Source organism: Melopsittacus undulatus, chromosome 7 (genome assembly GCF_012275295.1).
Source record: "Melopsittacus undulatus isolate bMelUnd1 chromosome 7, bMelUnd1.mat.Z, whole genome shotgun sequence".
Taxonomy (NCBI): domain Eukaryota; kingdom Metazoa; phylum Chordata; class Aves; order Psittaciformes; family Psittaculidae; genus Melopsittacus; species Melopsittacus undulatus.
The window spans coordinates 64,654,105-64,678,738 of NC_047533.1; the positions used below are offsets into that span (position 1 = coordinate 64,654,105).

The window sequence follows — 24,634 nt, forward strand, 5'->3', positions numbered from 1 at the left end:
TTGATGCTACACCACATCAGGTTTTATCCTGCTGAGCTTCTCTTTAGGTTCTGTTGTGGGTGTTTGCTTCTTCAGACTAGTAGACTTCCACTTAAAGAGGACATGCAGGTGTCCAGGGTTGAACTGCTGCTTGATGCTCCAGATTGACTCACGAGTCATTCTGTTGAATTCCCAGATGCTTTTGCAAGTGCTGGATTGGAAGGTGTCTCATTTCCTGCCTAATGCTTCTCTTGATCTCTGGTTTTTACAGGCAGTGCACTGTTTGTGCAGATACAGTGCATGAGATGTTTGGTATGGCTCTAGTTTCTCTACTGCAATTCTTCTTGGTCTGTCGTGGTTTAAGCCCAGCCAGCAACCCAGAAACCACACAGCCATTCGCTCACTCCCCCTTCTTCCTCCCCCTGCCCACAGGCATGGGGAGAATCAAAAGATTGTAACTCCCACGGTTTGAGATAAGAACAGTCCAGTAACTAAGGTGTAACACAAACCACTACTGCTACCACCAATAATAATAATGATAAGGGAAATAATGAGGGAAGAGAATACAACTTCTCACCACCCACTGACCAATACCCAGCCTAACTCGAGCAGTGATCTATCCCTTCTGTGTAACTGCCCCCAGTTTATATAGTGGGCATGACATGCTGTGGTATGGAATACCTCTCTGGCTAGTTTGGATCAGGTGTCCTGTCCCTGCTTCCTCCCAGCTTCCCCTCCTCCCTGGCAGAGCATGAGACTCACAAAGTCCTTGGTAAGAGTAAACATTAATGAGCAGCAACTAAAAAAAAACATTGGTGTTATCAGCACTGTTCCCAGGCTGAAACTCAAAACCACAGCACTGCACCAGCTACTAAGAAGGAGAAAAATGACTGCTAGTGCTGAACCCAGGATATGGTCAAAGATTTTCTTTGATGTTACGTCATCTTTTACACTTTTAGTAGTGTGACCCATCAAGACCTTTGAGCTGTCAGTTGCCATTTTTGCCTTCTGACATAATGTTATTTCTTCGCACATGGAATTCAAGGATGGCCTGCTCTTTCTCCTGAGATCACTGTCTCAGCCTTGTTAGAAACGTCACACAGGATCATAATGTAGTAAGCAAGAATTCATAGATTCAGGGAATGGTTTGGGTTGGAAGAGACTTCAAAGCTCATCCAGTTCCAACCCGCCTGCCACTGACAGGGACACCTTCCACTAGACCCGGTTGCTTGAAGCCCTGTCCAACTGGGCCTTGAGCACTGCCAGGGATTGGGCAGCCACAGCTTCTCTGGGCAGCCTGTGCCAGTGCCTCACCACCCTCATAGTAAAGAATTTCTCTCTAGAATGGGTAGGCCTCTTAGTAATTTTCTGCACTATACTAGAGTTTGTATTGCTTACAGAGTTCTTGGTATTGCTTTCTGGTCCCATACAGTCTTCAAATCAGTTTCCATATTTCCATCATTCTCCTGTCCAGTTTCACATCTTTGTGAGACTGTATCATAATTCATGGATGTTTTGGCCTTTGACAGTTTCAGTTAGAGTTCTGTAGAATTCAAACATGTTCCACAAGTATGGTTTGAAAGTTAATTAAAACGCATTCTCATCTCTTCTTCTTGATATCTGGTATAGGCAGAATCTGTTTAGCTTTTTCCATTCTTCCCCAGGATTTGCAACCTCTACTTTTTTTTTTATACATCATAGCATCACACTGTGTATGGCTTTTTCCTGTAATGGACAGGAGTTGTTGCTGCCACTGGCTTTGCTGAAGTAGGACAATAGAAGGTGTATGAAGGGCTTTAAGCCTTTGACTGAAATCTTGCTTTCTGTTAGATTTTTGATTGCTAATTGTACTTTTGGTGTCTGATCAGTGTTGAAATGTGTATTTGCATTTTGCCTTTAAATCTGTTGCTGAGGTGGGCTTAAGTTCTGAAGGACTTCCTCAAAATATCCTTCCATTTGTTTGCTTTTCAAAAGAAAGACTAAGTATTTCTAGGCCTGATTTCTGATTATTCTTTTTTTCTGAAGTTTCCAGAAAAGGTGTACGATTTCCTACTGCAGCAGCAGTCTTAGTTTCAGCTAGTAAGTTCTTCCTGTGTTCTCGTTTGTTTCCCCACAGTCCTGTCTTGCACTGCTTCTCTCTGTATTCCAGTATTTTATTAACCAAAGTTGTTGTGATTTTTCTTTTCAGCATGGTTCCCTCTAAAGTGCCTTCACTAATAGCTTGTTGAAATATGATCTGTCTGCAGGTATTCAGTCAGAGCAGTTAAAATTTGAGTAATTTTATCCTGGAACTATTGTTTCTTTTTGGCTTTATCTTGTTTTTGACCATGCTGTGCTTCAGGACTGGTCCTTAATTCAAGCTGAATTTACTGTTCACACGTCAGTTCTCAATTTGTGCCATTGATTGTGTTGGCTGGATTCCATTTACAATGTTTCTCTTAGTTTAGGGGTGGTGGTTGCTGGGTTTTGTTTCAGTGTGGGTTGGTTGGTTGGGGTTCTTTTCTTCAGTTGCTCACACTTGCTTGATCAATAAGATTATATGATTTATCTGAATCTTACATTGGTGCTGATGTAATTGATTTAAATTTTACTTTTGGATGAAGTCTGTTTATTTTTTTTGTGTACTCTTGGGAGAATGAGATACTTAAAAAGAATTAGTCTCAAGGGAAAATTGGTGACTTGCCTCCTGTTTTGGTCAGTGGTACCTTAACTCTTCCTAAGTGTTGGTTTGGTTGGTTTTTTTACAAACTTCATGTAAATGTTGATATCATACCTTGAAGGCATTTGTTAACTCTATCTCTGTTCTTCTCCATCATTTCATACAGTCTGGTGTGATTGACATGTAGTATAAAACTTATTTTCTTAAGGTGTGCGAGTTTGTTTTGGTTTTTGTCCAAGTACCATTTTCCTCTGTGTTGCAAGCCTTCATGTACCCATAATTGTCTAGCATGTCCTGTTGGTGCTCATCTCCATACACAGCCTTTTCCTTCTGCTGTCTTTTTGTTTCAGGTCCGATCTAGTGTGTTTGTTTCTGGGAACTTACTGTTTAAATGAACTACTCTGTGAGTGTCTGTGCCTGGACATTTCATCATCTGCAAACTGGGCCTTAGAGGAAATAAAGGGAATTCTTTTGGTGTATGTATGTACCTATATGTAGTGATAGATGTAGATTGTAATGTATATTCTTCTCTGTTGAAGAAAATACTAGCAAAATTTTACAACCCTAAAATATTGTAAATTTGCTTAGTAGACAACACTGACAAATGTGACTGCATTTTACGATGATTAAGGCTCTTCAGCTTGGCAGATGCAGTTATAAAAAGCTCTAAAACCTGAAATTCTAAACCCAGTCAGATTTAGGGTCCAGTTAAGATACAGATTTTTACAGGGATGGTAATGAGTTGTCTGGACACCTTGACAAGTCCTGTGGTAGATGTTCAGTTGCTAATAACTTTTAAGATATTTGGAAGAGAATCTAATTCAGTCAGAATTGTTAAAGAGTGAATGAAAGCATCATCATTTGTTTCTGCTTTATCCTGCAATAGCCAGGCCAGATCAGCACACTGGCCCTTCCTGAGCTGCTTTTTTTGTTTTTAGAGAGTTAGTTTTTCACCCTTTTCTCATTTGCATTTGTCAACCTGAGGACAGAAAAAACAAATACTATTTTTTGCTGGTTTTCTTGCTGAATGTCAGTAGTGACAGGACTTCCTCAAAGTTAGTTTCATAGAATATGTTTAAAAACTCATATGCAAAGATAATGGTGGCTATGCAAATCAGTGCTGTAGAAAACTGCATTGGTAAAAAGAGAGCAACAGAGGCAGGTATCAGGGAAGACTTAAGAAAACTTAGGCCTTAATTTCAGAGAAAGAATTTGTTTTTCTTGATGCCACATTATATGTCCATATAAGCCAAAACCATATAACCCACATGGTAAGACAGTTATTAAATAAGTATTTAGACATTATTTTGCTTCCGCTTATATAAATGAAGACCTATAAAACAAAACTGTATAACCCTTCATAAAGTTCCAAGGGTGGTGTTCTCAGTGAAGTGGTTGTTTTCATACTTTTGTGAATACTGTTGCTAGGATTGGAAGTTAACAATGTAATTATTTTTGAGCTGTGTACAATATTTACTATTCATTTAGGCTTCCCATGAAATGAAATCAAATAGAATTGATCCACCCCTTTAAAAGGATTTGTTCTAAGTATTTCCCATTGAGTTTGGATTATTGCTTTAGGTTGAATTTGACAGGCAAGTAATTAGATGACCTCATTCTGTAATAACAAATGAGAGAGCTAATCACATAAACACATGCACTACCTTGGGAAAGAATGGTAGAGTAATGATTCATTATAGTTAATAGGAAAAACAGTAGTTTGCACTGTGTGTTTTAGCTATGTGGTGTTATGAGTTATTGTTTTTATAGTCCAGGAAATAACACTCAGACTTTTAGGAAGAGTTTATTCACTGTCCATAAAATCAGTCCATGAAATCAGTATAAAACTGAATGCTCTGGGTACAAATATGACTAAGTTGACCTTATTGATTAAGGCTTTTTCAGAAACTAGCAGACATCTACAATTCAAATTAGGTCCCTTGGATGTTTCAGGTATATGACCGGAGCTCATTATGTGTCCAGCTTACTTCAGTGGCAAGAGAAGGGGTCATGCTTTAATCAGCACACTTTAAATATTGCAAACAGTTTAAGCAGTATGTTTCATTCAGTGGTGGAATGTCACGATGCCTGTTTCAGGAACTTCTTCCTGATGACACGTGTGACACTGCAAGTTTTCCTGGTTGTGGTGTTGAGCTCACACACAAATAGGCTGCTGACATCCATTGGACTATTTGGATGATAGCTCAATAAGCATGACTGCAAGAGTCACAGTCTGACTTGTATTAGATCTTAGCACTTTTGGAGGGTATACGTCTGTATTTGCTCTACATGCTAAAAGATGGATGTTGTTTGTTTAGACATTTTAAAGAAGGTAACTTGAGAGATTGTCAGGTTGTAAATTGTACTAGGGTAGAGCTGGGAGAAGGATGTGGCAAGGCAGGGGTTTGCTCTCAGGAGCCACATAAATAACACATGCTTGTCAGCTGGCAAACTGGAGGAGGGGAGGGTGTTTCTGAGAGGCAGTATCAAGCAGTATTATCATTCATAAACAGTGAATAAATTGGCTTTTAACAAGGTTCACTACAGGTTCTATACAATCCAGGTATTCATTTTCATATATGTAATCCAGTTTAGTTTGAGACCCCTCTGCATTTTAGCAGGTAAAACTGCAGACTGACAAACATAATAAGATTGATGCCGGGGGACTGCAGAAAGATGATGAAGGCTATTTGATCTTTGTGTTTTATTTAAATCAAAGTGTGACTTCTTGTGAAAGAGAGTTACTGTTTGTCAGTAAGAAAATCTTTTTGTGGTAAGGAAGATTGTGTGTAAGGTGCAAAACCTTACTTTTTCTTTAAGAAACACCAGTAATTAGTGTTTTGCAAAGAAGCTTGCAAATTCTTACGAAAGAATAAATCACTAGCTATATCTTTTTTTAAAGAAAGAAAAGAAAGGAATATTCCCGCAGCAAAGACCTGTGCTGTGGATATCTAGACACCTAAGAATGTTGGCCAGGTAGGACAGAGCCTTGGGTGACATGGTTTAGTGTGAGGTGTCCCTGCCCATTGCAAGGGGATTGGAACTAGGTGATCTTAAGGTCCTTTCCAACCCTAATTATTCTATGATTCTATGACTTACTACAGGTATTTGAGTCCATATAAACTAAAGTGTGTGTGTGTGTGTGTTCACTGTTGGTAACTAATAATAAACCGAATTGATTCTACTGGAGGCCCTCCTTTGATTTCATTACTGCTTGTGGTCAATTTGTAATCAGTCTGGACTGTAAGCCATCGGCATACTGGTCTCCGAAGAGCAGAGGGTGCAGTGGTGCTTGGAATACTTTTAACTGACTGAATCAATTTGCTTAGTTTTCAGATCACGATGACCTACCTTTCTGGAAGACAGCCTTTGGTCAGATAGAACTCATTTGGCTTAAAATGGGGTGTATGTTAGGCAGGAGGTCAGGCTTCATGTGCTCATAATTCCTTCTAGCAAAATACAGTTTGAAAACTGGTTGCTAGAGTAAGGATGGAAGTACAGCACATCATGATTTAATGCATGAATGCAGGCTAATAATATGTATATTCTGTGCAAAGATTATAGGCTCCCCCTCCAGCTTACGACTAAATGTGAGGCACAGTGGTCAGATAAGTAAAATGTCGTATGATTTCTTTGTTCAGCATAAATTGCATGAGGTAACTGAAGCCCTTTCCAGTAATACCCTCTAGTGCATTGTATGTCCTTCCAGTAACATGATGCAAGAATAATTGCCAAGGCCCCCTAGCCAGTTGTGGCTTTGTATTCCCTGGTTTCAGATATTACATTTCACTGCCTTTCACAGAATCATAGAATGGTTTGAGTTGGAAGGGACCTTAAAGCTCATCCAGTTCCAACCTCTGCCGCGGGCAGAGACACCTTCCACTAGACCAGGTTGCTGAACTCCCTAGTCCAACCTGGCCTTGAGCACTGTCAGGGATGCGGCAGCCACAGCTTCTCTGGGCAACCTGTGCCAGTGCCTCATCTCCCTCATAGTCCAGAACTTATTCTGAATACCTGATCTAAATCTTATCTTTTTCAGTTTAAAGCCATACCCCTTTGTCCTATCCCTGTATGCCCTTGTAAAAAGTCTCTCTCCAGCGTTCTGGTAGGCCCCTTTAGGCACTGGAAGCTGTTCTAAGGTCTCCCCAGAGCCTTCTCTTCTGCAGGCTGAACAAGCCCAGCTTCCAACATTCCTCCATAGGAGAGGTGCTCCAGCTCTCTGATCTATCTTTGTGGCCCTCCTCTGGACTTACTCCAACAGGTCCATGCTCTTCTTATGTTTGGGGCCCCAGAGCTGAATGGAGTGTTCCAGGTGGGATCTGAGGAGAGAATAGAAGGGGAAAATCACCTTCCTCGACCTGCTGGTCATGCTTTTGATGCAGCCCAGCATATGGTTGGCTTTCTGGGCTGCAGACACATGCTGCGGGGCCATGTTGAACTTCTCATCAACCAACACCCTCAAGTCCTTCTCAGGGCTGCTCTCAACCCAGTCTCTGCCCAGCCTGTATTTGTGCCTGGGATTGCCCATCCTAGGTGGAGGGCCTTGCCTTGTTGAACTTCATGTTGTTTCCATGGGCCTACGTTTCAAGCCTGTTAGGATCCTTCTGGATGCCATCCTTTCCCTCCAGTGTGTTAACCGTGCAGCTTGGTGTTGTTGGCCACCTTGGTGAGGGCATGCTCAATTGCACTATGTCACCAACAAAGATGTTGAACAGCAACAGTCCAAATACCGACCACTGAGGAACACTGCTTGTCACTGATCTCCACTTGGACATCAAGCCATTAACCACAACTCTTTGAGCACAACCATCCAGCCATTCCTTATCTGTTGAGTGGTCCATCTGTCAAATTCTTATCTCCAGTTTAGAGACAAGGATGTCACGCAGGGTAGTGTCAAATGCCTTGTACAAGTTTGGTTAAACGATGTCAGTTGCTCTTCTGTTATCCACCAATGCTGTAACCCCATCATAGAATGCCACCAAATTTGTCAGGCATGATTTGCCCTTAGTGAAGGGCTGTCACCAGTTTACCTCCTTATTTTCCAGGTGCCTTAGCATAGTTTCCAGGAGGAAAAGGGAAGAGGAAGCTGACTTTATTCAAAATGTTGTATCAAACAAAATTAAGTCATTCTCACTGCCTTTTCTGCTCCTACCCCCATGTGTCAGTATGATTGCTCTAGACATTTGCCATGTGTGTCTGATGAGACTGTTCCTCCATTTGAGGCTACTTGTGTTTGAGTGCCTTCAGGATCAGGGCTGTCATTAGTTATCCAGATGCTGATCCCACAGACTTTAACTTGTGCTTTAACCCTTTGATGATGGAAACTGCTCGTTGAACAAGGGCTTGCAGGTTTAGTGTTCTTACACTGGGAATTCCTTATTTCATTTTGTAGTCAGAAACCTGATGAAATAATGGGAAAATGTAATTGGTATAGTCACATGATTTGATGCCTGGATAATTCACTGGCTCTTGCTCAAAAACCTGTCTGATCTAAGGAATGTGATTCTTTGTTGCTTGTTCAGTTTCTATAGAAACTTGCAGTTACTTATTTCATAACCATGTCTGAAAAGGTACTTGTATATGAAGAATTAATGAACAGTATTAATTTTTTAAACTTTATGATGATCATGTAGAAGCTTCTCAGACTACCAGTTTGAGCTGCTGTGATTTCATTCCGCTTGCATCACATCTGAGGGAGAAGAAAACACTCAAACCCAAAAAACCAGCACTGACTTAAAATGCTAAATGGAACAGTTCCCAAAGGACAGCAATCAGGGGTAATGGCACGATTTCAAAAATAAATATTAATTGGCTGTAATGTATATAAGAACACATAAATTATTTTTAAATATGACATGTATCATCTGTCAAAACAGTTATAAGTAAAATTTTACTGCTAAACTGTTGCAGTTACCTTGGGAAGCTACACTTTGAATTTCCATGGGGTCTTTTAGAGTTCTGTGCATTTTTTTTTCTCTTCACCTCACTGCATGGCTATTTCTACAACCTGTTTTCATTGCTGAAAAGGCACTGGGCAACTGCTACTTACTGCACCAGTGGAAAGTATTATTACTTTTGTTTCCTTTTCCTTACTTACCTCTCATCTCTTGTTACAGTGCTGACTTGTTTTAGTTGGTTTGGTTTTTGTGTAGTACACTCCACATTTCTGGAATACACTGCTTGATCTTGTGTTGTTTCTGTGTGGTGGGACGGGGGGATGTTCCTCTCCTGTCTCCCATACCTCGGGGAGAAGGAGGTAGGATGGGCGCTCCTCTTGGCGTGATGTTGTGGCACAAGCCTGCAGGTTTGTTCTGGCTCCCAGACCTTACCTGTGCATCCCAGTTTTTACATGTGCAGCGCCCTCCCAGAACTATTGGCAGAATTGGTTGGCAGGACACCCACACACCAACAGATTTGGAAATACAGCAGAAGGAAAGCAACAAGCATATTTTTAAGGATTGCAGGGATATTACAGTGTATCTGAACCTCAGAGAAGATTACATTTGGCCAGCATACAACTTTATTTAGATATTACATCATGTCTGTTACATATTTAGTACTGTCAGTAGACATGTGAAGCTGCAAAGCATGAAGAACCTTTGGCATAAGCCCTGCTACATGTTTGCAGCAAATCCAGATGATTAGTGCAGTCTAGTGTCTGGCTTGGTCTGCACTCCAGTTGAGCAGTACTCTTGAGCTCGCTAATAGCTTTAAGTGTTTGAGGATCTTTGCCCATGGTTGAAGCACACATGTACTTTCTGGACTGGGGCCATAATTGATTTTGTGATGCCAGAGCAGAGAGTATATTCAGCAGAAGAGGAACATTATAACCTACTTCTGTCTCCTAAGTTTGAAAGGAGTCAAGGTGTATCTAGGAGGGCTGGTGGAAGATAGATAAGAGGAAGCTTGTTAGTGTACACAAGTAATCAAAACATATGAAAGATGAGGGTTTAAGATGGCAGTAGGAACAACAAAAAGCTAGTTAGACTAGGGAACATTAGAATATTTTACATTATTTTGTGTTCATATCTGGTAATCAGCAGATGCCCCTCTAAGGTATCTGAAGACCTTACTAAAGACCGGATGTTGTATTCAGACTTCTCATATATTTAAGAAATCTTAGATTAAAAAGTGGTGGATATTAATGCAGGAAAAGATTGTGTTTAATCTGCCCTTTGAAGATCTTCATAACAAAATACAAATAGAAAACATAGAATGGGGAAATACAAAATCCGTGTTCTCACTGATACGTGGGGTATTTCCAAACATCAGTTTCAGTTCAGATTTAAGGAATCTAGTAAGATGGAAAATGGGTAGTGCTTTTGTATCTTTGTGATGCATATAGCAAATCTGAATGAACTGCAAGGGAAGCAGTCTTCCCTACCAGTTACGGCAATGCAGAATGAAGAACTAATAAAACTCTGCCAGTAAAAAATGAAAATAGCTGCCTGAAAGGGGAAGAAGATTTTAGCAGGAATGGTTTAAATGATTTTATAATGCATGCAGTTTATTTCAGCTGTTAAAAAAAAAACCTCTTAATTTCTACCCTAATAAAAATTTACAAAAAAAGTCTTTGGAAGTTCACCTCTCCGTTTTCAGTATGTGAATTTGCTGAGAACTTCAACATGAGAATTGAAATCTGGCGTCTCTGCAGGGTAGATGAAAATTCTTTGTAGGCATGAAACTTTTGCATCTTTTAAAAATAAATAGGGCTGCTGGTGGGAGAGGGTTTGACTTTTATTTTGTGTGCAATTTCTTATAAAAATAGTATCTAGAATTAGTGGAAATATATTCAGACATTATTGGAAGCATTTGGTATGCAACTGTTGATGGCCCCCTCAGTAGCAAAGAATTTTCAAAGCTACTTTTGGAAAACAGTATGGCTTTGTCTTTAATCAGTATCCTTTCAGCTGGAAAACAGCTTGACTGGCGTTTCAGTCCTTTCTGCCCTGAAGAATCAGACCATTAAATAGCATAATTATTTTTGCTGGAAGCCTTAGTTTTTACTAACTGATATTTGAATTTTGAGCCCTTCCAGATGGTATTGTCTGGGGTATTTTGTTGGTGTTGCAGTGGGGTTTTTTGTGGGTTTTTTTTGTTCTTCCCTATCCTCACACTTCCACCCCACTCCCAGGGCTCCAACAGTATATGAAACACAGGAAAGAACTAAATAGCTTTTAAATGTAGTTTTATGAAACAGCTACCTTCTGCTTTGCATCAATTCATGTGCCTTTATGCTAGAATTGGTGTATATTTAAGAGTTAAAGTCTTGTTAAACTGAAAATTTTTCCTTGTTGAGTTGCTTTCCCTCTCTACAGCATGAGGCAAGCTGTGGGGATGAATACACCAGTGTGCATTTTGCTGTGGAGGGTGAAATGGAGGGGGAGTGGAACTGTGGACTTCTCTCCTGTGGGATCTCGGAACATTCATTACTGTGTATTCATCAGAATTTCCTCTTCCATAGGTCTCCTTGTGGGTACTCTTGATGTTGTGTTGGACTCCAGTGCCAGAGTGGCACCCTATCGGATCCTCTACCAAGCACCAGACTCCTTGGTCTATTGGACTATCGCCTGTGGTAAGGACAAGCATACTGACATGTGGATTTTTATTCTTCCTGGGTACTGCACCACATAACTAATAGAACAGTCCCGCTAGCTGAGCACAGTCATATCAGGACAAATAAATGTGTCAGGATGAAAACCTGCTCTAGTGGTTAAATAAAGATGCTCCAGAGCTTCTACATACTGAGACCTGGAATGCTGGCATGTGTGTATGTGTTATGCACAGTAACTGAGCAGAAATAGCTATGGAGCAGGGACAGAAGCCCCTGATATTTCCCAGCCTTCATTTTCCATCTCTTCTGAGATGTTCTCAGACAGTCTTGGTATCCATCCCTCCTCCTTGCATTTCTTCTCTGTGCCCATGGCTCACTCCTACAGCATTTTAGAAGTGCAGCCTTCTTGCATGGTGTGGTATCTCTAAAGAGTATGGTAGGAGAATTACCTGGGTTATAGCCCCCTAAATTTCCCAGAAATGCCACTTGGCTTCCATTGAAATGGAAACCAGGAAGACAGTGCAATCCTAGCACTTGCCTGAGTACTGTATATCAGTGTGGCATTTCCTGGATAATTAACTTAGTCTCCTCTAGGATAAATACCATGTAGATTCCAGGGATGCTCACCTCTTGTACTTTGACAATGTGTTGTCCTTCTAAATATGATGGACTTAGAAATTCAGAAAGATGGTAATGGTTAGACTTAAATACAGAAGTGTATGTTTCTACATAGATGCAACAACTCGAAAGAGTTTTGGTCTTTAAGGCTCAAACTTTGACAGCTTTAGCTGCAAGACTGTTTCTTCTGTAATTATAATAATTGGTGAAATCAATGAAGTTGACATTTTGGTACATTAAATAGGGTTTTTTGCATGCATCAGATCCTGTAAAAGCTAAATGTTTTTTTTTGTGGTCAGGTACCTATTGCAAGTAGCATACAACAGTATGTAGCTAGTCTCTGGTTCAGTTTGCTGACTCTCTAAATAGCATTTGAAACTGAATGCAGAAGGGCGAGGTTAATTTAGCTTTGATTGGCCAAGCTCTTAAGGTCCTATTCTATTTTGATAGTATTGCTTTTCAGACTTAGCAAATAGAAACTTTTTAATACAAGTCCTCTAGTGCTAAAGCTTCAAACACTGTTTTAGGCAGCAGCCAGAGCTCTGCTCATTTGAAAGAAAATTGAGGAAGAGGACAAATGAGAAGTGCATACACGTCTGTCATCTCTTTTTAATAGACTAGTAACTTTCAGCATCGCCAGCACTGCCTGGCAGCCAGAAATACTAGCTAATGAAGCTGTAGACTTCTTCTGGCCTAACAGTGCCCTCTTATCTATGCCCATTCTCCCAATAAAATTTGACATTTAGATTATTTGGATAATTTTTCTTCCAGACAAATCCTCTCTCTTGGGAAGGGGAGAAGATGAAGCATGGATGAAGATTGTCTTAAATTATGAATCCTAACCCTAATTGAAATTACTAAAGTAGTAAATGTATCTATCTGTGCTTCCATTTTTGTGGAGTGTTTCTTGAACTTTTACTTCCCTAACATCTAGTTGGTTGATTGTCTTAGTTATTTTTGTTAAATTATGTGGCTGCACTAGCTTAGTCTCGTCACCTGAGGGGAATACTGTGGCTCTCACAAGGAGGTGAAATTTTAGAGAGCAAATTATTTATCACTGCAGCCTTGAAGATGAGCAGCCCAGTGTTGCCTAAGGCTCTGTGCTGTGATTAGTTTATGAATTTGCAACTAAGGCAATTCTTTCTGAACTGATCCAGGGTTGTTAGAATTATACAGGTTATCAAGGGATTTGGCTGCGTTTAGCTGTGCAACTCTGATTTGTAGTGCATTGTACAGCTGTCCCTCCCTGTTCCCTAGGGGTACACTGCTGGTTATTTTTGGTGCTTGTAATCTGTTATTTTTACAGAATTTGTCATGTTCTCCTCTGCCTTCCATAAAGCAATAATTTCCATCCTCAGCAAGTAGCTTTACAGGATGACTGGAAGAAGTGTGATTGTTTCTGTGTTCATTCGTGCTGCATGACATTTGGTCTTGTTCCGTACAAGACTATTCAGAGGGTAAAAAATAATCCAAGGGGTTTTGTTTGCTCTAAAATTACTGTTTCGTTTAAGATACCCAAGATTTGTTTGTAATTAATTTTGGATGTGAATTTTCTTGGGTTATTAACTGTAATGGTTTAGGCTGTATGAGAATGCTACCTGGTAAGAACTGAGGCTTTCTAGCTCTGTAGAGGAGGCTTCTTAACAGCACTTTCTGCTTTACAGATGATGTCATAGGTTAGAGTTCTGAACTATACTGGAAAGATGTTATTGATAACTTTTATAGAATGGTTTTAAGTATATTAATTTTGTAATTGTCTAGGAATCTAAAATGTTGTATTTGATCAGCCTTGAATATTGTAATAGCCCTTCTGTGTCCTTCCCTGGTCCGATAGTGCTCAGTTTAGGGGGAAGAATGATGGTACATGTAAATTATGTTTGGAAATTAACAACTCTTTTTAGATCCTTCTCCACATATATAATCAGTCATTCTTACTATGGCTCTGTGTGGTTTTCATGGATGGAACCATTAGTGTAGGTTTTTGTGGTAACAGTTGATATAATAGGCACTTCCATAGGAGTTTCCAAATTTGTATTTCACATGTGAGGAAAAAAAAAAAGAATAACAGATTAAAACATCAGGCTTGAAATGTTATTACATACCTTGGAAAAAGTTCTCATAAAAGCCCATGTGTTTTGGTAACTAAAAGCTACAAGTTTTAGTTAAGAGTGCAGTTGAGTTTACCAGCCATAAGTATTTTCTCTTCCCTGTGCACAAATTGAGGCTCTGCCAGTCCACTCTTGAATCTGCCATTACTGGCAACAATTTTAGGTTCTCTGAAGTGTGCAGGTTCTCTTGCAGTGCATTCCGTTAACAGCAGCAGTTCAGGTTGACTGAATAATCATCTCGAGGAAGTATCTACTTGGAAGAGAAGACTGGACATGATAGCCTCATCAGCTGTCTCAAGCCTTTCCTCAGTCACCCACTGAAACAGTACTGAGATTACACTTCTGAGTGTGTCTGAAAGCATCTTTATATGACTTTTTAATTTAATTTTCTTCTCAGTCCTGTACTCGGTCACATTCCCTCCGTACCTTCACCTCTTTACTTTAGACAAACTGACCCAGGTTGTACTAACCTAGCCTTGACACCCAGAGATGTTCCCATATTGCTCATGCTGTTACTCCACCTCACCTGTCAGACAATTGCCCCTTCTCATCCTCTCTCCAGCACCATGCATCATTTCCCCATCCAACTCTTCTGGTGTAGACCTCCCTTATCTTTCCAACTTCAGTTTAACACGCTTACTAGTTTCCTCCCTAAAGGCTGAGGAATGCTGGCCAGCATTAGACTATTTCAGCCATGGAGTGCACCATAAGCCAAGTGTACCATTTAGAGGAGCGGAAAGAGTGTATAGGTGTGTACTGTATGTGTTGTAGCTATTTTCCCTTTTATTTCCTGCCAGTCCTGAAGGTTCTATATTCCCATATAGTGGTTTAACTGTTAAGTGGTGCGTTTTTTTTTCACTTCCATGAAAGCTGGAGGTATTGCTTAATTTACCTAAAAGGCCAATGATTGCAAAATGGTGAATGCTTCTAATACGCAAAGCTAAGCAAAGATTTGCCAGTAGCAGAGTTAATGACCTGTGTTTTAGAACATCTCAGCAAAAGTGTTTTTTAATCCTGAGTGAACAGAACAAAGAGACATGGTCTAGTGTGAGGCATCCCTGCCCCTGGCAGGGGGGGTGGAACTAGATGATCTTAAGGTTCTTTCCAGCCCAAACCATTCTGTGGTTCTGTGATCTAGACATGTGACAGTTAGTGCCTGTGGTGAAGCTGAAGACGTTATTAGAAACAGCTTGTTGTAGTTAACCTCTTTCTAATGGTTGCTTCACATAAGCCCCTTCACTTTGTTGGGTTCTGTAGACATCAGTTAGCAGGTAGATGTCTTTACTTGCTAGCTCTTGAGTACAATGAACCAAATCTGTGGTTTGAACAGAAGGATATAGAATCACATTGCATCTTCAGTTACTAGTGATTTTATTAGTCTTTTGTTTATGATTATGAGGACATTGATACTGGTGAATTATTTGTGACTTTTGACTGTTGTTTTGTTTTTGGTTTTGTTTTTTTTAATATATATGCAGGTTGCTCAAGGAAAGAAATCACTGAGCACTGGGAATGGCTTGAACAGAATTTGTTACAAACTCTTTCAATCTTTGAAAATGAGAATGACATAAATACATTTGTCAGAGGAAAAATACAGGTAGTTAAATATATTATTATGAATGCTGTTAATGATAAATGTGACTGTGGAAGGAAAACTGATGTGAATTCTAAATGAATTTAACCTGGTAGTCCCCAGGCTGCTCCACCCTTTTGAAAAAGCACTAGATTCTAAGTACTAACATGTGTGTAAAAAGTAAGGAAACTGGGATTAGTGCAGTGTGATTTAAAAAAATAGATGTATAGTAATGGATTCAAACATTTTATGTTCTAAAATTAATTGCACCATTGCTTTTGTCTTAAACTTTGACAGTTTTCTATATAACTGCTTTTCCAGAGCAAACCTTTTATTTTTTTTTTCATGTACTCATCATAAAATGTCTCTTTACCCTCTTCTGTGTAGTTGAATTCTGTAGTGTTGGTATTTGCACTTCACATAGGTTTTAGGGGTTGCTGGTTGATTGATTTGTTCGTTTGGGTTTTTGTGGTTTTTTTTATTTATTTTGCCAGAATTTCTTTTTCTCCTGTAGGTAGTAGCTATACTTGTAGAAAGCACTTTATCCATGCTAAGAATTACCTAAAAATTAATATTTTGGTGAAAGATTGATTAGAAGCAGAACTATTGAACATACTTGGTGTCTTTTCTAAGCATTGGCTTTGTATTATTCCTCTTAATATTTCATGTAGTAAGTCAGCTGTCTTAAGAATCTCCTGAAGTTGTTTATGTTTTACTAGTGAATCAGGTGTGAGGGCTAAGGATAATCATAGAAACACCTGATGTGAGAAGACATCTGTCTTGTGAAATATAATCTTTTAAGGAACTTGTTAAAGTTGAATAAATATTAAAAGTGAAAGATGGTTCACTGTCTTAATACTTGGTTTTCCATGTAAATATGGAGCAATTTGAAGACAAGTCACTTTCCTTCTTAGAACTTTAATACAGAAGATTATAAAAGAGATTAGGAAAATAAGTGAATAGACTTCTGTTCTATGTGAATTTCTCTGTTCTATGTTCAGCATAGAACAGAGAAACCATAGTCTTTGAGGTATCAAATGGCAGCTTTTCACCAGACTGCTGTCACTTCAAATTAGATTAATGTCTCCTGAACGTGAAAGTGTGAATTATTTTTATAATTCTGCTAGTTAATCTAATAGGAGATATTTCTTTGTTCCCTCTTGTTCTTGTCTTTCATCCCAGGTCTACTAAGACAGGGTCATAAAAGTAGTTTGGTATTTTCTCTAGTCAATCACGTATCTTTTTTTCCTTTTGCTTTTTTTCCTTTATTTTAGAAGAAAGTTTTCTGGTGAAATCCTATCCCTGTCTCTTCAGAGAGCATATACAGGTGGAAGGGGAAATATTACAAATCACGGGTGCTGAACAGAGTTGTCGGGAATGTTTGAGATAGGCTGGTTAATTTAAAGCAGGGTATTGGCAGGTGGTTGGTGTTTGGTTGACTTTGACATAGGCATGGTAAGGAGCAAGGTGATCAGTAACAAAGTAAATATATAACAAAGTAAACATATAAAGTAAAGTAAATATATAAAGTAAATATATAAACAGAAGAATGAGCAGAAGAATAAAAGATAAGCAAAATTCTTTCTTGACATTGCAGTAAGTGTTGTGTCCTTTGGCCCAGACAGCAATGATAATAAGGATATCTGATACCCCATGGCAACTAATATGCTGTGTACTTCTTTGACTCCCTACTAGGGCATCATTGCTGAGTACAACAAAATCAATGGCATTAAGGAAGATGATGATACAGAAAAATTTAAGGAAGCCATAGTGAAATTTCACAAGCTGTTTGGGATGCCAGAAGAAGAGAAGTTGGTGAACTACTACTCCTGCAGTTACTGGAAGGGGAAGGTTCCCCGTCAGGGCTGGGTGTATCTCAGCATTAATCACCTTTGCTTTTACTCTTTCCTCATGGGCAAGGAAGGTATGTTTTGCAGTGGACCAGTGGTCTGTGCATCTGAGAATTGTTAGGAATCTTCTGTGGTTTGTTATTGTTCACCTACAGAACTGCTGAAGGGTGCAGTGATACTGCTGAGGAAAAGAGGAATAGGGAGCGATTCCCTAATTGTCGCGCTGTGCCCTTATTTGTTTTGTATTTCTCAAAGTAGTTCTCTGTAAAACAATACATGCCATCATCTGGATGCATCGTTAATTTCAGAGACTGTGTCCAAAGGGGATTAGAGATGAGATCACACCAGTTCTGGCTCCTTCTGCTCTTATGCAGTCCTCCAGTACTACTCTGGCAGACTTTAAAAATCCCACATTTATTCATATACAACTCCAGAGCATCACAAAGGGCTCTTAGAAGACCCAGGATCAAGAGCCTATGTAGTATGGATGCAACCAATCTGCTGCAGAGGGAGTTAATGCTAAGTGGTGTGGAAGGGAGCAAGTACTTGGTTATGAGAAATGGATCAGTCCCAGGTCTTTCTATTTAGTTGTGTGGACATACCCTAGTGAATGACCTTTTTTGTTTTGTTTTGGGTTTTTTGTGGGGTTTTTTGACAAAAATACAGGTTTTGTCCCTGTTTTAAGGACAATGTTCTAACCTGTAGCAGTGTTGGAAGAAAAGCCAAGGATCTGTCATTACTGTAATATTTGAAGTTTTTTAATATGTAAAAATAATGCAACCATGTCTGGATTTAGGCTATTTCTTTGCTTCCATGGGAAAGAAGGATGTCAGAGTCTGAGCAATACGTTGGCCCATCTGGCTTTGTAACACTCTTGTTTGGTGTTCACTACAGAAGTAAATGATAACTTAAACTCTTTTATCTGCTGTTTCTTGGGTGATCGTATTTTGTTTGTACAAGCTGGATCTGTTTATGCTGTCCTCTGAACTTTTCAAGTTGCAATAAAATTTCAGCTAAGTATACTTTTGAGGAAGAGGAAAATAAAAGCTTTTGACTATGCAATTTTTTTTATTCTTTTTTTGTACTAAATATGGTTTTGTTGTTTCTTTGCTTCTATTCAGCAAAGTTGGTTATCCGCTGGGTTGATATCACTCAACTTGAGAAGAATGCCACACTGCTCTTCCCTGATATGATCAAAGTGAGCACAAGGTCAAGTGAACATTTCTTCTCGGTATTCCTTAATATCAGTGAGACATTTAAACTAATGGAACAGCTTGCCAATATAGCTATGCGACAGCTTTTGGACAATGAAGGATTTGAACAAGACAGATCATTACCCAAACTGAAAAAGAAATCCCCAAAAAAAGTATCTGCACTGAAACGGTAAGTAGCACTGGCTCTTAGTCATTTGTTTCTCCTCAGTCCTTTTACTTGCAGGATTTTGGTTTGCTATCATTTACTGTTACTCCAAGAGGAGTGATTGATTCCAGCAGTGGCAAAATGGAAATAACTATTTAAATGTAATTATTTGGTCTCCTGTTGAAATAGGAGAGGGAAAACATTTGAACATGCTGCAAAAATGAAAGTAACGTATTTGAGCCAAGTTCTTTTTTGTTCAGAAACTGAAAGGGACACCTAATTATGCTCTTCACTGAGAGGCTGAGTTCAGTTGGAAGAGACAAACCTATTACTGGCAAACTGTTGATTCTTTCTCTTCTATTTATTGAAAAGAAAAAACCAAAACACAAAACAAGCACCATCTCCTGCTTCTCCCTTCCTTCTACCAGCCTGCCGCGAGACTACAACTTGCCCTGTCCCATGTCATAGAATCAAAGCTCTTTAATGTATTTCTTAACACTGGCTGTATTAGTCATCTGTTGTGAGGCCTTTTTGGGTTACCAGGGGAAGGTAATAAAATGACTTAAGTGCTCTTAGAAATGTGCCTAACACTCATACTTGGTCCTATCACTGGAGTTGAAAAATTACTCTAGATGGTGAATTCTATCTAGAACTTACTTTTTAGGTAACAGAGATGGAAAAAATATACATAAAATTCTAAAGAATAAGAAATTATCTGGAAAATCTTTCTGCTTCTTCTATAGATGTCATGCTGCAACTTGATAGTTTCTTGTTAATTTTTTCATTATGTTGATCATGTTAGCGACCCATAGAGAATTGATTATAGAATCATAGATGGTAATCTACATGTAACCGTTGTAACAATGTAGCCATTGTTTATGTTTCGCGTTACTTAGTGACATCAACATGCATCATATTGCTTAGGTTTGTCTTTCTGACTGTTCAGTGTTTTGCACTGAATGCATTACCAAGACTAAGTCTTGAAATTGTAAACAAACTGTAGCCCACAGGATTCCATCATGTTAATAAGTCTCAAAGAAGCATTTTTTTGTGTGATATTGAACGGGGTCATGTGTTATTTAATAATAAAATCACTGTATATAAACTCAGAAAGTATGTGTTATGTATTCTTAAAACAAGCAAAGTTTTGTGGGTTTATTTTAGGGATCTTGATGCCAGAGCAAAGAGTGAGAGATACCGCGCATTGTTCCGACTTCCTAAGGATGAGAAATTAGATGGGCACACAGACTGTACTCTCTGGACTCCATTCAACAAAATGCATATTTTGGGGCAGATGTTTGTTTCTACAAACTACATTTGCTTTACTAGCAAAGAGGAGAACTTGTGCAGCCTTATTATCCCTCTTCGAGAGGTAAATATTTGTATTTGTAAATTTATAGGGCAGTATGCTATTGGAAATTGAATCCTAGCTTTGATGTTTGTGGAAAAACCGCTTTTCATCCCTTTAATCTCTTGTGAGTATACTATTCTGATGTGTTCTAAGTAACATTTAATGACATGGTATCTTAAAAGTTCCTACTACTAAAATTCACAGGGAGTTTTCTGTCAGTTTTTACAAACCTTGTGAGTTCTTCCCCTCCATAATTTATATTCTGATTTATAGCCCCATGGTACGTTTTTTGTGCCTCATAGGGAGGGATGGGCAGTAAAACTTCCTAGATTGGGGAGTGGAATTTCTGTTAAAGAATCTATCAGATAAGATCTGTTTTTATGAGGTGTGAGGAGATTCATAATCATAAAGATTTAAATTCTCTTCACACAGACTGGCAGTCATTTATTCCTGTGCATGGAAAATATTTGTCAGCATTTTATAGATCAGTGTGCTTCCCTTTTTAAAGCTGGCTGCATAAAACAGATGTTCAGTAAAAAGGACCTAAGCTTAATGCAATTAAAGAAATTATGTTGGAGAAGTTTTTTTATGATTGACTTGATTTGTGGGTTAATGGAAAAAGCTGTGAAGTCCTGGAAATAGTAGCAAAGCTGCTGTAACCAAGGACAGTTTGCCATGACTGGAGAACTGTGGAATATTTCAAGGCATGTGTTTTCTCCCACAAATCATACCTAGTGAAAACAAATGGTATTTGTTTGGAAACTTTGAAGTACACCTTCTCCACAGCGTGTTGCAGTGACTTTTGGTTATTTGAGAAGAGGCATTTGATGATGGTTGCACTGTTTGTCTGGAACTCCCAGGGAAGAATGGTCCTCAGGGTGAAGTGATGGAAGAGGAGAACCAAATCTGCATTTGTCAGGATCTCTTTTCCTGGATGCAGATTCAGCAACTGATCAGTACCCTTAATAATTGAAGGGAAGCTTTCTATTTAATTAAAGCTTTGGGTCAGACCCTAACGTAATTCCAGTATTCTGTGATAGCCTGAACATGTTATGACTGGTGAGACAATGGCAAAGCATTGGTTCAGAAATGATGATCAGGAAAGCTGATTTTCAGTGGCTGACTGCACTGCTTACTGCACCTAGTGGGTGCAGTTTTCAAGATCAGCACTTCAGATATGTGTGTGTGTTTACTTGAATAGGAAATAAGTGAATATTAGCACTCATTATAGCTGGGCATGCTTGCTGGAATGTCTGTCCTGTGCCTCTAGAATTTGTCTGTCTTGAGCTGATTATGTTCAAACAGTTTCTATGGAACTGAAGAATTATGTAGGAACACTTTTTAGCTAATTTCACTATGCTATTAGTGAATGTCCTTTATGTTTATGAGTAATTAATTAATCAGTAAGTTAATCAGTAAGCTTCCTTTGGACCCTGAAAGTAAGTTGGGGAAGAGAGTTAAAAATAAAAGGATGTAATTGGTAAATTAGATTATAGCACTTCAAAAGTAGTTTTGTGCAACTGAAGTATGAAATTCTGGAAAACTGAAGTATGAAATTGCAGTTAAGAGTGTGCAAAGTAGCAAATATTTTCTTTGCTTTGTTTCCTTCTAGACATCAGGAATTCTTTGCAAATTGCATTTGGCAGATTTGTGCATGTTATAAAGACTGTTGGCTATAAATTGTCTCCAGGCAGGTCCTGTGGTTCTGTAGCAGTAAAGTAGTCCTCCAAGAGAGACTGTATGTATTCAAACTAGTAAATTTGTAGTTAACAGAAAAATAAAAGGAAGTTTGAAGGATAGAGAAGTGATTTAACACCTAAGCTGTATATTGCAGTCTTTAAATACATCTTCAAAGAAAATGTGTGAGAAATGGTTATTCTATCTTTTTAGCTAGAGAAATACTAATGTCTTAGTATGAATTAATTAGTATTATAATTAATTAAAGCACTAATGTTTTACCATTGATCTCTATCTTTAAATGAGTAGGAAAAAAAAAAAGAGCAAAAGTAAAGGTGCTAGGAAACTGAAATGTGCCCTTTTCTATCCTGAAGGGAATAAGACAGTTTTCATTGCCTCGGAAATTGTTTAAAGTCATAATAGCAGTGGTTAAGAGTACTTACAGTTGTGATTTGTTTAATGTATGAATAGCACAAACTTGATTGATTGGTTTATTTGTTCTTAATAATTGGTAATGTTTGGAACACACACTGTATAACTTATCCCTGAGATTTCTTTGTGTTAATGTGCTTTACCAAAAGCTCAGGGAGCTAGTGCCTTGTGCTCAGTAGTAGATTCTGGTGTGAGTACTGTTTACAGCCTGGAGTTCAGTTAGGTTAGTGACTGTTTCACTAACAACTGAAGGCCAAATAGAAACCTCCACCTCGCAGGGTTAGATGTCTTCCTTTGTAAGGGACGATTCCCTTTGTTGTGAGTTTCTGTGTACTGTGAAAATACAGTTGCAGTAGCAGTTGTTACCAGAGTATGTAATTATAATATAGTAGAACAGGCATGTTATCTTACATACATTGTCAGTAAAAAGTAAGCAGAAGTCTTTGATTCATCCTGTACTGGTACAGGGGAGCAGGAAAATGGTTCCAAGGGTCTACAAAAGAGCTCGTAGATCTGTATCCCACCAAAGTAATTTTCTGTTACTGATTCTTAAAAAATAAAGACTGAGGAAAATAAAATAAGCAGTGCAAAGGAGTCATCCTGGAAAATGCACTAAAGCCAGGTGTTTGCGGGATGAGAACCTGCATCTTTCGCACTTGTATGTCTTTGTATCCAAATCTTGTTTTCCTGCACAGGGATGTCTGTAGTAGTTCGACATAAGGGGGGAAGGGGTTATGAGTTTATTGTATTAAGTTGGTTTCTTAGACCAAGCAACCTGATTAAATATCTTAAGCTGTAGCTACTCTTTCTCCCTAGGTGACGATAGTGGAAAAGGCAGACAGCTCCAGTGTGTTGCCCAGTCCATTATCAATCAGCACAAAAAACAGAATGACATTCCTCTTTGCCAACTTGAAAGACAGAGACTTTCTTGTACAGAGAATCTCAGACTTTCTGCAACAAACCACTTCAAAAATATACCTGGAGAAAAATATTTCTGGAAGCTATATGAGCTCAGATGATGAGGTATGTGGAGGAGCATGAATTGTTTACTAGAAGAAGGGGACTGTAACTGGTGTGGGGAAAGAAAAGCCAGGAAAAAACCTTGTAAGCTTTTGGGGAAGCTAAACCTCTGTACAGAGAAATGTTTCCTCTTTCGTTCTAACATGTTTAACTTCCTTAAGCTGAACAGTTAAATGTTACAGCTAGGATATCTACCTTTTTCATGTAGGGCTTATGAGAGATCACTGTTGCTGTGGAGGAGCTACTGTTAATTCCTGCTACCGTGTTCTGGAATTACAGTGTGTTTTGTTGAAAATGTCATAGTTAAGTAACTGGTTAATTGAATAATATTAATACCTATTGACTTGTCCAAATCAAAATGTAATTGTGGAATTTTAATAATTTGAGGAAATTATCAGTTGACTCAAAATTCCTTTTATTCAGGACTTCAGCTGCTAAATCCTACTGAGCTGAGCAAGTCCACATGTGCACTGCTGGTGAACTTTGGAACATTTGAACTAACAAAAAAACCACCCCCAAAACAACCCTCACCTAGAATTCAGGTGGTCCTGTTCTGAACCAGCTCCCTATTTACCTAGGCAAAGTAAATGGTTCTTAAAAGATATGGTTAGATAAACTTTACTCAGGCACCTTGAATATCATGGTGTCCATTGAATTCCTAGGTTTTATGTATGCACATATGCTTCATATTGCAGCCTCATCAGATCTGTTAAAACCAACAAAGTTTAGTAGTTCAGATCTCAAAGCAGAAAAGGCTTTGGTAGTGTATCATTTCATGTTCCAAATCTGCACTAAACCATACCTTAGTCTTCTACCAATTAGCCCTACCCTGTTTGCCATGTAAATCTTAAAAGCCAGTTTTTTACTCGCTTTGTTGATGGTGAGGTATAACTAGTGTGGGAGTGTAGCTGTATACTAGAGCACATATGCATATGTGTATAATACTGAAACTTTGTCTTGCCTTTTTGCCTAAATGGATCTGTGCATTCTACCTACTGAATTATAAACACTATTTAATAATTGCAAGCACTGTTTTTACATTAATTATATGACTACATATCTAGACATGCATGGCTACTAATTTCGATTTCAGGTATTTGGTGTGAATGGCCATGTGAGATCTTACTGTGATAAATTTTCAAAGCTGTTTGAGAGCTTAGAAAATTCTTTTTCTTCAAACTATTTTTCTTTCAAATCACAGTCTGTGTTGAATTTTCTATAGAACTTTTAAGTGAGTGGAACAAAACAATTTATTTTGTGTATGTCTGTGTACACACACATAAAAATGTTCTCTTAAAACCTTTATATATTTAATGGTCAAGGAACCATCTGGGGATTGAACAGACCTGTGATGTTGACAGGAGACTAAGGGAGCTGCCTTAATGCCCAGGGCTACTTAAATTTAACACTTTAAATTCTAATGATAGGATTTGATTACTTTTCCAGGGCAGGGG

At 38.7% G+C, this 24,634-nt stretch overlaps 1 protein-coding gene across 2 annotated transcripts in view; it reads left to right on the forward strand.

Moving 5' to 3' along the window:
* The window catches only part of TBC1D9 (TBC1 domain family member 9), a 48,179-nt gene that overhangs the window by 5,698 nt on the left and 17,847 nt on the right, over positions 1-24,634 (forward strand). For both annotated transcript variants that reach the window (XR_004079731.2, XM_013131043.3), the window contains exons 2-7: positions 11,103-11,213; positions 15,397-15,515; positions 17,187-17,415; positions 18,463-18,724; positions 19,865-20,072; positions 22,977-23,183. Coding sequence is in view for 1 of the 2 variants with exons in the window: in XM_013131043.3 (XP_012986497.1) it covers positions 11,103-11,213; positions 15,397-15,515; positions 17,187-17,415; positions 18,463-18,724; positions 19,865-20,072; positions 22,977-23,183 (1,136 nt within the window). In the remaining variant the exon portion in view is untranslated. The remainder of the gene's footprint in view (positions 1-11,102; positions 11,214-15,396; positions 15,516-17,186; positions 17,416-18,462; positions 18,725-19,864; positions 20,073-22,976; positions 23,184-24,634) is intronic.